Source organism: Mycteria americana, chromosome 6 (assembly GCF_035582795.1).
Source record: "Mycteria americana isolate JAX WOST 10 ecotype Jacksonville Zoo and Gardens chromosome 6, USCA_MyAme_1.0, whole genome shotgun sequence".
NCBI classification, from domain to species: Eukaryota; Metazoa; Chordata; class Aves; order Ciconiiformes; family Ciconiidae; genus Mycteria; species Mycteria americana.
Window position 1 is genome coordinate 25204366 of NC_134370.1, and position 12563 is coordinate 25216928.

The 12563-nt window shown below is 36.1% G+C and overlaps 1 protein-coding gene across 4 annotated transcripts in view; it reads left to right on the forward strand.

The window, feature by feature from the left end:
• ADK (adenosine kinase) overlaps positions 1-12563 on the forward strand; it is a 299685-nt gene that overhangs the window by 134565 nt on the left and 152557 nt on the right. For all 4 annotated transcript variants that reach the window (XM_075505130.1, XM_075505131.1, XM_075505132.1 and 1 more), the window contains 2 exons: positions 4598-4770; positions 10340-10448. In XM_075505130.1, coding sequence (XP_075361245.1) covers positions 4598-4770; positions 10340-10448 — 282 coding nt within the window. The remainder of the gene's footprint in view (positions 1-4597; positions 4771-10339; positions 10449-12563) is intronic.

Genomic DNA, 12563 nt, shown 5'->3' on the forward strand with positions numbered 1-12563 from the left:
CGATTTTGTCCAGTTAACAGTGGCACTTACAGCAAAGCATAGAGTCAGAGTAAAATGAAATAATTTCTGAAGGATCTTTGTTTTAGTCAGAGGGCTATAAAGCTGTATTAAGCTTCATCAGTATGATGTTTCTTTTTAAGTCTTACAGGATTGTGTACTGAGACCCAGCAGCAGCAAACTCCCCTTTTGCAGGGGAAGTATCTTTGCATCTGGAGATAGTGAGGTAAATTAGATCCAGTATTTAGTTTTGCTGCTTTTTGCCTTTCAAGTAGAGGTCCTCCTCTATAGTGAACTTTGCAGGAACAGCAAAGAAAAGCTTTGAATACAGATCAAGTGTTGTGGTATGGGATACTGGACTCTGCTCTCGTGGCAGAAGCATGGCATTCTCAAGCTAAATAGGATGAGCTTGGGAAATACAAATCAAAGCACTCAGTTCTCTCCCGTTCTTTCTTTAATTCTTTCAGACCACTGATTTTCTTTAACATAGTATGAAGGAGCATTTTTTTATTTTTTGGGTGTAAGGGACCATTAAGGTAACTCTGTCATCTCATCTTGAATATAGTTCTCAAAAGACAGCATTGAGTAGGCAATCAAAGTCAAGTCCCTTCTAGTGTTGGAGGAAGTGCTTCTAGAAGTGCTTCTGTAACTCAGAGGAAAGGTTGTTTCCAAAGCTGTTTTCTAATCAGACAAAAGTGGGAAATAGGTGTACCACATCTTCAAGTCTGAGGATGTGAAAGAGTGGGACAGATTTAACTCCAAGCTGTCTCACAAAGTCACAATTAAGTCTTCAGAAGTTTTGCTTGCTACCAAGTTTTCTTGGCATCTCAACATCTTGCAAGAAAAGACGATGCTGTTCTCTGCAATTGCCACCCACTCCCTGGAACACAAAGGTTCTTACACTTCTCTGATAGCTAAAGCGTGCCAAAGAGTTCACCCTGTTAACTCTGATAATGAAAAAACACTTGAACAGATACTCCTACTAGTGTGAGCCCAAGTTAGCCTCATGAAAATAAGGACAGAAGTATTCTGTCACTCTAGTGTATCCTTGAGCGGCCAGGGCGCTGGCCTCTTTGGAAGTGCTGGCTTCAGTATTTGATCATAAGGAATAATGTACCTGTAGGGACAGGGTAATCTGATATTAGATGATGCTTATTTTGAAATCAGCCTAATCTTAAGACAGAGTTATGCTAAAGGCAAGAAATAAATTAAAAAAAAAAAAGTTAATATTTGCTTTTAGTTTACCAGGGTGCATGCAACAAAAATGTAAGGGAAATGCAATCTTTTTAACTCAAGAGAACAGCTGAAAGGTGTTCTATTTCCCATGCTCCTTCCTCTGTCATGGATGATTATCTTAACTCAAAAGGTCAGGGCCTGTCCTTGTGCGTACCTGGTGTCCAAGCTGTGTTGACAGAAGAAAACTTTAGGATGGAAACGCATTAGATTTCATAAACCACTCTAGATTTTGAGTTTCCTTTGTGGTATCCCCCTCCTGAGGCTGTCTTGTTCCTTCATGATAAGTTCCTACTTTTGACACTTCTGTCTTCAGACCATTAACAACCTCAAATTCCCTTGGGTGATGGTGGGGATTCATGGTGTGGCCAGGTGCCAACCTCTCCTGACCAGACTGTCAATACAGTTAGTTAATAGCTGCCTGGCTGCCTGGCCAAACCCTAGATAATTAACTCATTATGCTAGTGCCTGCTGAGCTGGGTCATTTTCCATTTCTGTCTAAAGTCTTTTTCATTCAATTAAATCTTGCATTCCACACAAATCTATAAAATGAATTTGCAGTTTATACAACCATATACCTGGCATTAATGTGTGCAGTTTGTTATTGGCCTTCAATTGATATTAGATATAATGCTGCATGACTATTTCATGGTGATAAAGGTCTTGTGATGACTGACCCCTGTTCCCATTTAGAGTGTTTTAGTCAAAATGTTGCTAATAACAATGATGTGTGAAGTAGCCCATAGAATCCTGTTTTTTTCCATAGCAGGTTATTGAAAATTAAACTCCAATCCAGGGTCAAATTTTTTAAAAAGTGCTTCAGTGTCTACTGTGAAGATGTTATTTTGTCTCTTCTGGTTTTTTACATGTATGCAAAAAATGCCTGCTGTGACTCATTCCACTAGGTGCAACTTCAATGGAGATATTGAAGTTGATATTTCTACAGTTTGGTTCTACAGTTCCACAGAGATATTTCTATAGTTCCTTTTCATCAAGTTTGTAATGTGATGTCTGGTTTTTGCCTTTACTAATATGTAGCCTTTTAGCTGACATAAAGGAGGAACAGTCTAGAGGAGTTCTGCAACAGGCAAGACTTCACCACCATTGTTGTGGGAATATGTGGAGATAATACCAAGAAGCTGGGAATATTTGTAACTGGAGATCTGTGATGAGAGGATCTTTCCAGAAACACTGCTGAACTACTTTTCCATCTTCCTCAGTGTTGCTTAACATAGCTCAGATGTTCAAATGAAAAGGATATCTATATAGTGGGAATATTGCCCCACCATATAATACCTGTATTTCAAATAATCATGAGTATGAGCAGAACCACTGCTTATGGAAGAAGTGGTCTGCACAGTATACAGAGGTTCATCTCAAGAAATCCTAGATCGTGACTTCTGATTCTCAAGAATAACTTTACTTACATTTAAAGTAAGGATTGTGACAGTTATATATGGCATGTATCACATCTGAATTCAAATTGAGCTGCTGCCAATAGCCAAAACTGTGATACTTGAACAGAAATTCTTTTTTCAGAGATGTATGTGAAATGTTACTTACTACTGCTCCAAATGTTGTCAGACTTTATATATAATGGGTGGAAAAGTTATGTCATTTGATAAAATGTTGTAAGCCTAAGGTGTAGTTTGAAGTCTTATGTTTTTTTAAGAATTATTGGGTTTGATGTTTTGATAAATGCTGTTCATAGTGATCTCTATTAATTCTTGTTATTTGTGAGAGTAAGGCATGCTTTTCAGCATGGGACACAAGGCTTCAGGTACTTCTGTTCTTATCAATGTGGAAATGGGTTCCATATTTGCTTACGGTAGGTCACAACAGCTTTAGTCTTGTTAAGTAATCGGTTCTACTTAAACATACCTGCAAATGTAAAAGATTACTGCTCCTAAGACATCCTAAATAAACGCTATTCAAATGTGGATTATGTACGTGCAATTGTATGTAAAATACAAGGATATCGTAGATAATTCTCTTGTTAGAGGTTTTCTTAATTTATATAAATTTAGAGTGATATGGAATAGATTAGCAGAGCATATGTAGTGCGCATTTCATAAATGAGAGATTGAATGCTGCCACCATCTGACGACACAATCTTTTTTGTCCTTAGACTTTATATATATTAAATTGCTGCAGGAAAGAGGCCTTGCAACTTTTGTCCACCTTTGCCTTCATTAATGAAGACTTTTACATGACTAAAGGGTTTTTTTTTTCCTACCCCGGAGCTAGAAGTAATAAAGATGTGACTAACTGTATTTGCAACTCAGTTACTTGACCTTTCTACAACCCACAGCTACCACTAATGCTGCTTTGTAATGGAGACATTATCATTTATTTAAATCTTGATTAGGAAACAATTAAAGTGGGGTTTTAGTATAGCAGTAAATTGATGTAGCCTTTAATTCATACTATAGATTGAGTGGATAAGCTTTCTGACTGTAATTAGAGTGAATTATAACGACTTCAGTTGGTTGACTCACCACCAGCAGAGTAGGACCTATGATTGTTTCTTCACATTTATTTTATTTAGTTCACTCTTGATTTTACTTTGCTGCTAAATGTTATTTTTTAACTTAGTACAAAATGAAGTTACATTTACAATTGAATGATACATATTTTATATTAATAAAAGAGGAGCTTTATGAAATAACCTGGCACCTTAGCAACACTGTGCAGCTATGCTCTTTCTTTACAATTCAAGTGACAGAACTGTTCTTAATAAAGTTAGAGAGAGATATTTTCATGTGTGGTTTAACAATGTAAATGGGGAACATTTCCTTTTTTGCATATAATTAAATGGTAGACTCAAATGGTTATTTTCAGTACCATTTAGGTTTTGTATATATTGGGAATGTTGCATAATGTTTCTTAGGTTTCTCAAATGTATTGTTTTCCTTATGTGCTACCTCTCTGGCTTTTGTGGTGGTTTTTTCATTTTTTGTTTCTTTTCTTTTCTACAAATTTTCTTTAAAGATACCATATGTTGCTTGATTAAACGTAAGTGTAGGGGCATTTCCTTTGAGCAAGGGAACTTCCTTTGAAATACCTTGTAAAAACACACTAATCTACTTTATTTGATAGTGAACTACATGTATTTAAGTTTTACATTAGATATTAAACACTCAGTGGGATCATTAAGGGTAATTTTTTTATTCTTTGCTGACCTTCCCTCCCTTGATGTACCAGATGTTCACTTCAGGCATATAAGTGTTCTGTATGTCACAGTGATCTGTAGGCACAGAATTAAATATGGCGAGTGGAGAGAAAAAATGGCAAAAAATAATATATCAGGCCTGCTAACTTTGTGTTTGTTTTTTGTCTTATTTGTTCTTTTCCCATCAATCTGCAGTGGATGATCCAGAGCCCTTACAAAGCTGCAACTTTCTTTGGGTGCATTGGCAAAGATAAATTTGGAGAGATCTTAAAGAAGAAGGCTGAGGAAGCTCATGTGGATGCCCATTATTATGAGCAGAGTGAAGAACCAACAGGAACCTGTGCTGCCTGCATCACTAGTGATAACAGGTCAGGGGCCTTTGATACTTTCTTAAGATATAAATGCAATTGGCATAGTGTGTGGAGCATAATTTGTTTGGAATATTTGGCCTTGAAAAATTGTGATTTGAATGATAAAGAAAGTATTAGCACTGGTTTGAGACAGTGCAGGACTGCCTGGCTCATAGTTTGGGGCTGGGTGGTATTAATATACTTTTAGAGAACAGCAGTTGTATTATGGCAGAAAAGTGTGAGATAATAATACACTACTTCTTTCTGGACTTTATAGCCTCCAGTTGCTCTGGAGAGAGAAAATACGTGGGAGACAAAAGTTGGTTAACAAATATGTTTATGCAGCCTATGCGAAAGCTGATTGGCATGTAAGGCATATACTTGGTTGGCAAGTGAGGAATATGCTTCAGGTGATAATGTGTTTAAAGAGGATAGGTGTCAGCATATAGCCTGATTGAAAGGGTTAATTTGATTTTATACAAGAGGAAGAAAAAAGCATTTTTTTTTTGTTGTTGCAATTGTTGAGAAGTTAATCTAATAACTGTAATTCTATGTGTCTACATTTTAACAGTTTCTTCTGAATTTTGTCTTCCATGTTTTCATTTGCTACTTTTTTAGATGGTCTTTGCTATGTAAAAAAAAAATCACTTCTTCAGAACTCTGATATATTCAACCTTTCTTATATTTGTAAACTATGAACAATGGTCTTTGTGGTATTTTGTATGGTTTCAGAGCATTCCATAAGTAAGAAGCCGCTTATAGATTTATTATAGATTTATTTTGGGTATTGTAATAAAATAATAAGAACAAGAATTTCAGAAAGAGATAATGAAGACAATAGGAATTTATCTTGAGCATGTCCCTTTGCTTTCTTCTTTCTCCCTCCACCCCCAACACTTGAACTTATGTACTATTTCTTTGCTGATTACCTCCTGACGATTTTTTGAAGGTTTCAAAACCAGCCAGTTAGGTCTGCCTTAATCTTGAGATGTTACCAGCAGACACCAACCCTCCCTGATTTCTGCCAATATCTAAATTTTCTGATACTAGGTATTGAAACAATAATGAAAATGGTATCAGTTACCCTGGAGAATATTTTCTTTTTGGCTCTGAATGAGAGCAAAATATCTGTGATTATCCTTTTTGGTTTCCCTCTGTGGCTTTCAGTGCCATTGATACTGAGGAACTGCTCTTTCCCTTTCAAAGCAGTATCAGGAGTTAGTAGAATTTATTAAGGCAAAATAGCAGTCCGATAATTAAAATCCACACCAAACTTCCTGAGAAGTTGGTGAATACTTTGGGTAGAATTAGAAAAGGCAATAGCCAACATGAACTGAACTGAGAGTCAAGGGAGGGAGAGTTTTCTGTATAATATGTAGAACTCTGGAAAAATTTTAGTTAGAACAGTCATCTATTCCAAACCCCTGCAGAATGCAGGGCCAACTTCAAAGTTAGATCAGGTTTTTCAGGGCCATGTCCAGCTAGGTTTTGAATATCTCCAAGGATGGAGGTTGCACAACCTCTCTGGGCAACCTGTTCCAGTTTTTGACTACTCTTCATGGGAGAAATTCTTTCAATGATGCCCAGTTGGAATTTTCCTTCTTCCAGCTTGTGTCTGTTCCTTCTTGTGTCCAAGAATAGTCTGGCTTCATCTTCTTTGTAAACTTTCATTAGGTATTTGAAGATGGCAGGAAGGTCTCCCCTTAGGTACCTCTTCTTAAGGCTCAGCCAAGCCTTTCTTCATTTGTTAAGTGTTCCAGCCCCCTAATAATCTTGATGGCCCACTGCTGGACTCACTCCATTATGTCAGTGTCTTCCTCATAACAGAAAGCTGAAAGCTGGACACGGAACTCCAGATGAGGTCTGGAGACCAGAACAGAGGTTTTCCTCTGTTCTGAATGTATAACGTCCTTTGTCCTGCTGGCTGCATGCTTGCTCATAAAGACCAGAACGTGATTAACCTTCTCTGTGTGGGTGTAGTGCTGACTTGTGTTCCAGGCCTGGTCCACCTGCACCTCCAGGTCCTTTTCTGTAAAGCTGTGTTGTATCCTGTCAAAATCCAGCCTATATTGTTGCATGGGAGTTATTCAATCCTAGTTGCATGATTCTGCATTTGCCTTCAAGTTTTCTGTCAGCCCAATTCTCCAGGCTTTTGAAGATCCGCTGAATGACAGACAGCCCTGTCCTCCAGCTTATCAACCTGTCCCTCCCAATTTGATGTCATACATAATGTCTTACTCTCAGGAATAAATGTACATACTCAGTGGAGGAAGGAAGTTCATTCATCTTCATCTGGAGTTTTGACATTAATTATGTCTGCAGACTTCCCCCTTCATCTCCAGGATCCATATTCAGTTTTTCAAAGAGAAGACAAGCAAGAAAGATGTTTCTGCTCTGTGATTCTCTCTCTCTTCAGTCGCACAGTGTCTGTGTACGCATCCTGTAGCAATCACCATTTCCTAGATGACATGATGGGAAACAAGTCAAGACTGTCAATAGACATACATCATGAATTTAGGAAAAATATGTGCATCTTTTGCCATGCATCTCAATGGAATTTAAAAGTTTAGGTAAATTTATTCACAAAAATGTCCGCAAGTACTTCTTTAACTTATTAAGTAGTATTTTTGGTTTGCTAACATAAAATACTCTTATCTCTTAATATCAAGTATTTGCTCAAATACTAGAGACAGTGGCTTCATCTCAATCGCTGTTTTAGAGCATGCTTGAGAGTGTGCAGGGAGTACAAGAGACTTATTTCCCTCCTTGGGAGATAGAAAAAATGGCTGATGGTTGCTGCTAAAGGCTTTATTGTGCAACCCCCCTCTTCTAGTGAGAACAAGTTTATTCTCAATCTTTAATTACCCTCTGATTGTTTCTTGGTTTTCAGCATTTTCTATATTTGTAAGAATCACTTCAACCTGCCCCCAGTTGATCACTCTATTGATTAGCACATACCTCAACTGGGACAAGAGATTGACTTCCTTCTTCAAGTAATTCAGCTTTCTTGTCTCTTTTGGAGGAGCTGGCTAATAGCACTCCTGGTTTTCCCAGTAAGTGGCTGTGTATATTTATGTTCCAGATGCCCTGATGTGATTGTTTCTTGTTTCTGCTAAGTCTGTCTAGTTTTTTTGCAGGAAAGGGTTCTGAGCTAGTTCCTGATTATCACTCTGAATTATCTAGCTTAGCAATACTAATAAGCTTTGTTTTCTCAGAGCTTTTCAAGAAAATCCTAACACATGATTAAACTCTAAAGTAGTACCTCCGCTCCGTCATAATCTGTGACTTCGATTTGTGCATTGTGCTCAGAAATACCCACGTGCACAGTGTCTCCATTAAGCTGTTTGATTGAAGCACTTGTGCTGTCTCCAGTTACTGTATTTCATTGAAAAAACATCTACCTTCTCTGTCCCCCACATGTTGAACTTAGTGCTGTTAGACTTACAGTTTTAATTTGGAAAAGCTTGGTGCTTTGTCTTTAGTGGAATAGTCTTTTATTACACATCATGTGCAGAGCATCTCTACAGTTGGATGTAGCCACAGAGAGCTAGGTTTACAGTTTCAGAGGCATGTGGTAAGTGAAAGGAAACATATAGAGAGTATTTGCTTAGTTTTCTGGAACATAATTGCTTTTCAGTTAGCAACATACGTAGACAGACAAGATTTTTCCAGCTAGGTCCTTGATGGATATTTAGAGTTTGCCAAAACTGAAAGATTTAATTTGCTTTTTAAATTTGGTTTACAGAAAATTACCACAGTTATGCACATGTCTGTCTTGGATTTACTTGGTTCTCCTGTGAATTTCTTGTCATTGAAATGATAATATTCATCAAGAATGAAACTTCTTGCCCCGTTACTTGTACTGCTACAGAGGCTTGGTCTATTTGTTTATAAATTACTATTTTTTTTATTTTCCAAATTCACAGTTTGGAAAATCAGTTCTCATTGCCTTTAGGCTTTAGAATTAAAGAGATAAGTCCCAAGAATATTCCTGGGATGAAATGACACAGAATTGTGCTATGTATTTTGAACTATTCAGAGAAAGTTAGTCTAACTTTTTGTTTTAATTTATATATACTTGATCTGTTTAACTTAACAGGGATTGTCAGTGATGAGTGCTTCAGGAAGTTTACAGGGAGACTTGGCTGCTATCTTCATAAGAGATGCTTTTGTTTTTTATTGAGTAGGACAAAGATAAATGGTGATAGTGGAAAGGTGCTGTTTTGAGGTGGACTAAATTTTCAAGAATTCCTGTTTTACTTACCTCCTAACACCTGTACATGGTACTCAGTCTGGAGGCAGAAGCATAACTTGGTAGAAGCAGACTAGCAATTCACTCCAACCCATTGTCTCTGGACTGTAGGAGCATTTACATGGAAAAGGATGATACATACATCATCAATTGTATGCACATTGGAGAAGGCAAAAGTTTTCAATAGTCTTATCTTATATGTGTAATTAGACATTATTTATCTGGCTAATGTACTTAAATATCACAAAACAGTGATGTGTTAATATTAAAGGTGCATCCTATGACTATTAAATCTTTAAATTTAAAACTGTATGCCAGTATGGAAATGACTGTTTCCCCAACTCTCCTTCTCTAAATATTGGATGTTATTAAACATTCTCATAATAAAATTGCACAGAAGGATTTGGTCATGGTAGTCAGAGTGGAGAGCTAGTGCATAACCATCTTTTTATGACCTGTTTTTAGGAGTCATAAAAAGTATGTTTTTTGTGTTGCATAGGGCTGAATTGAATGGCTGAAGAGGAGGATTGAAAATAGAATGTGTCTTGCATGTAACAAAGTAAATAAGATACAAGTATTTTTGTTCTTGCTAATGGAAGTTGTGTCCCATGGCTTGTGTTATAACTTGTTAGGAAAGAATTAAGTACAAATGAGTTTTCGGTAGTTTTCCAGTAATACATAGCTAAGCCAAAGGTGTGGTTTTGGGTTTTTTTTAACAGTTCATCATCTAAAAGTAGCAATGTGACCCTTTTTCATTTGCTAAAGGAAAATATGAACCTAACAAGGAAAAAAAAACCCCAAGCAAACCCCTTTTCAAATAATATAACTACTCATTGGAAAATGATAAAGGCAAGACACACGTATCCATCAACTTTTTGTTTCTAGTGAGAGAAAACAGTTTTCAGAAGATAAACTGCAGTAGCTACTTTTCTTTAGGTGTTAGGTACTGGAAGAGTTTTAATGAAAATCTGCAGATGCTATACCGTGCAGAGATGCTATACGTTGATCACAAAATTCAACAAAGGGTGATTCTAAGCAAATGAAGGCACATGAACTGTAGAATAGTGATAGGTTACATAAACTATGTAGCTGGATTTAAAATACATTATTTAATATATGGTTTAAATTTAAATTTTATTTAATATATGATCTAAAATATATTATTTAAATATTATGAAATGGTCAAATAACATATGTGTTTTATAGTGATCTTTGTTAATTGCTTTTATGTTCCTTAGGATCTTTGATTATCTTGGAGAAATTTTGTTCTTTGTGGCAAATTTACAGTAGCGTTAGTTAAAGAGGATCTAATGCCTGTTTCTTAATCACTTTCAGGTCTCTTGTAGCTAACCTCGCTGCTGCTAATTGCTATAAGAAGGAAAAGCATCTTGATTTGGAGAAGAACTGGAAGTTGGTGGAAAAGGCCAAAGTTTATTATATAGCGGTAAGTTCAGCTTCTTCCAAATTGCTAAAATTTGTGTTACAACATTGTGAGGTTTAAGCAATGAGCATGTCTGTTGCATATGGTTTAGGATGATTTCGTAGGAATACAATGAAAGAAAATGACTGCTTCAATTTCAGCATGGTTTGATTTCTTCGAATTTAAATGTACAAATGTAGAAGTATGTTTTAGTTGTGTGCTTTCTTAAATTAGTGGGAAAAAATCATAAGAACTAAACATATTTTCAGAGCTTTTGTAGTAGTGCATCAAATTTACATTTCACATTTTCTAGTAAATTGTTGTGAAGGATGCACAAATTATGTAGAAAAACACTATTAGCATAATTATTCACTGCAAACAGTTTGAGCTTATTTGTGTGAACAATCTTAATTGCTGTTTATTCCATAGTAATTACTATGGCACCTTATAACTCAATATTTCAGAAACAATGATTGTGACAAATCTCTTGAATGTGGGCGGTGGGGCAAACTGATTTTAATGACGAAATCTTACTTCTGGAATAAAGGAGTTTTGAGGATGGGGCATTAGTAGTTTCACAATTAGTATTCTTTTTTTACCGTCGAGAATGAATCAAGCCAGATTAGTGTATTTGTGTAGATTACATCTTTCCTAAATAGAAGTGGTGAATTTGTTTTCATCTTGCTCTCAAGTTGAAATGACTGATCAAAATTAGCAAACATAAAACATCTATGACAGATTAAAACCTCATAACATGCATGTAATATATGGATTCTGTATGACAGCTGCTTCCATTCCGCTACCTGAGCTATGTGGGAACAGCTGGTAAGAAGTGTAAAAAATTGATTATCCAGGAGGAACAAGTTCATTGAAAATACAGTTCTTTCTTTTAGCTAGTGTTAGTGTCTCCTACAGCCTGTTAGTGTGCACTGCTGTAGGCTTTACATGGTTATTATTGATTCTTGTGTACGGCCAAGAATGCCCCTTTATAACCGTCAAAAAATACTTATAACCTTCTCAGGATACATCCCACTGCTATGACCATATGTTTGTGCTGCAGTTAAAAAAATATGTAGGTGCATTGCCTACTCATTTTTTTATTTGTATTTTTCAAGTGTTCTGAGTTTTTTATTTCCCAATAATTATATCTCAGTCTGTTCCAAATGCCATGCTTGGGAATTAATGCTATTGGCTAAAAAAATATTGAAAGGCTAAGAGTATAGTTTAAATAAAGGAGTGACAAATGTTACCAAAAGCTATACTGCAGTAAGTTTTTTGGGTTTTTTGTTGGGGGTTTTTTGTGTTGTGTGTTTTTTGTGTGGTGGGTGGGTTTTTTTTTTGTTTTTTTTTTTGTTTTGTTTTGTTTTTTTTAATTTTTACCATGCTTATATAAAATTACCAATGAAGCTTCCAATATACAATTTAGAAAAATTAAACTTAGTGGAGATGCTTCAAAAGAAGTGGGAAATGTTACATGAGGTGAAAAACAGGTTTGGGTTTTTTAAGACATAGCCTTCATCTTATTTGAGTTCCAAAGCCACTCTTCTGTGTTCAGTCAGTTTGATTACTTAAATTTTGACTAGGTGATTCACTACGCTTATTTCATATATATTAAAAGCTGTTCTTCAGATGCCAGTTCTATGACATCCAAACTTTGACTAAGAGACAGAATTATTGTACTAAACTGAAAATAAAACCCAAGATGTGCATATGTTAATAGATAAATAAATAACACTGACATGCTAATAAATAGTATTAGATATTTGCAAAATGGAATTCAGATTAGGGAAACATCTGATTGTAGGAGGAGATCTGTTGGGTAAAGAATCTGTAGCAATTTTTGTAGAATTTGCTACACCTGTAGCAAAAGCACTCAAGGATGGGTTCATCAAAGAAATTTCTAGGACAGTGTTATCACTTCAGATTACAGATTGCATGTGTAACTTTACTTAAAGAAAAGAGACAATGTGTAGAACTGTACACGTTCCCTCATGCTGCAGTGCATTCATGCCCTTTCCTTTCATTTAGCTTCTTTACTTGCAGGTTTGTAGCGGTTTACCAGATTAAACAAAACCATGTAGTGAACGATTACCACTCCTGAGGTACAGGGTAGCTGAGTCATTAATTTGTCTACTGTTG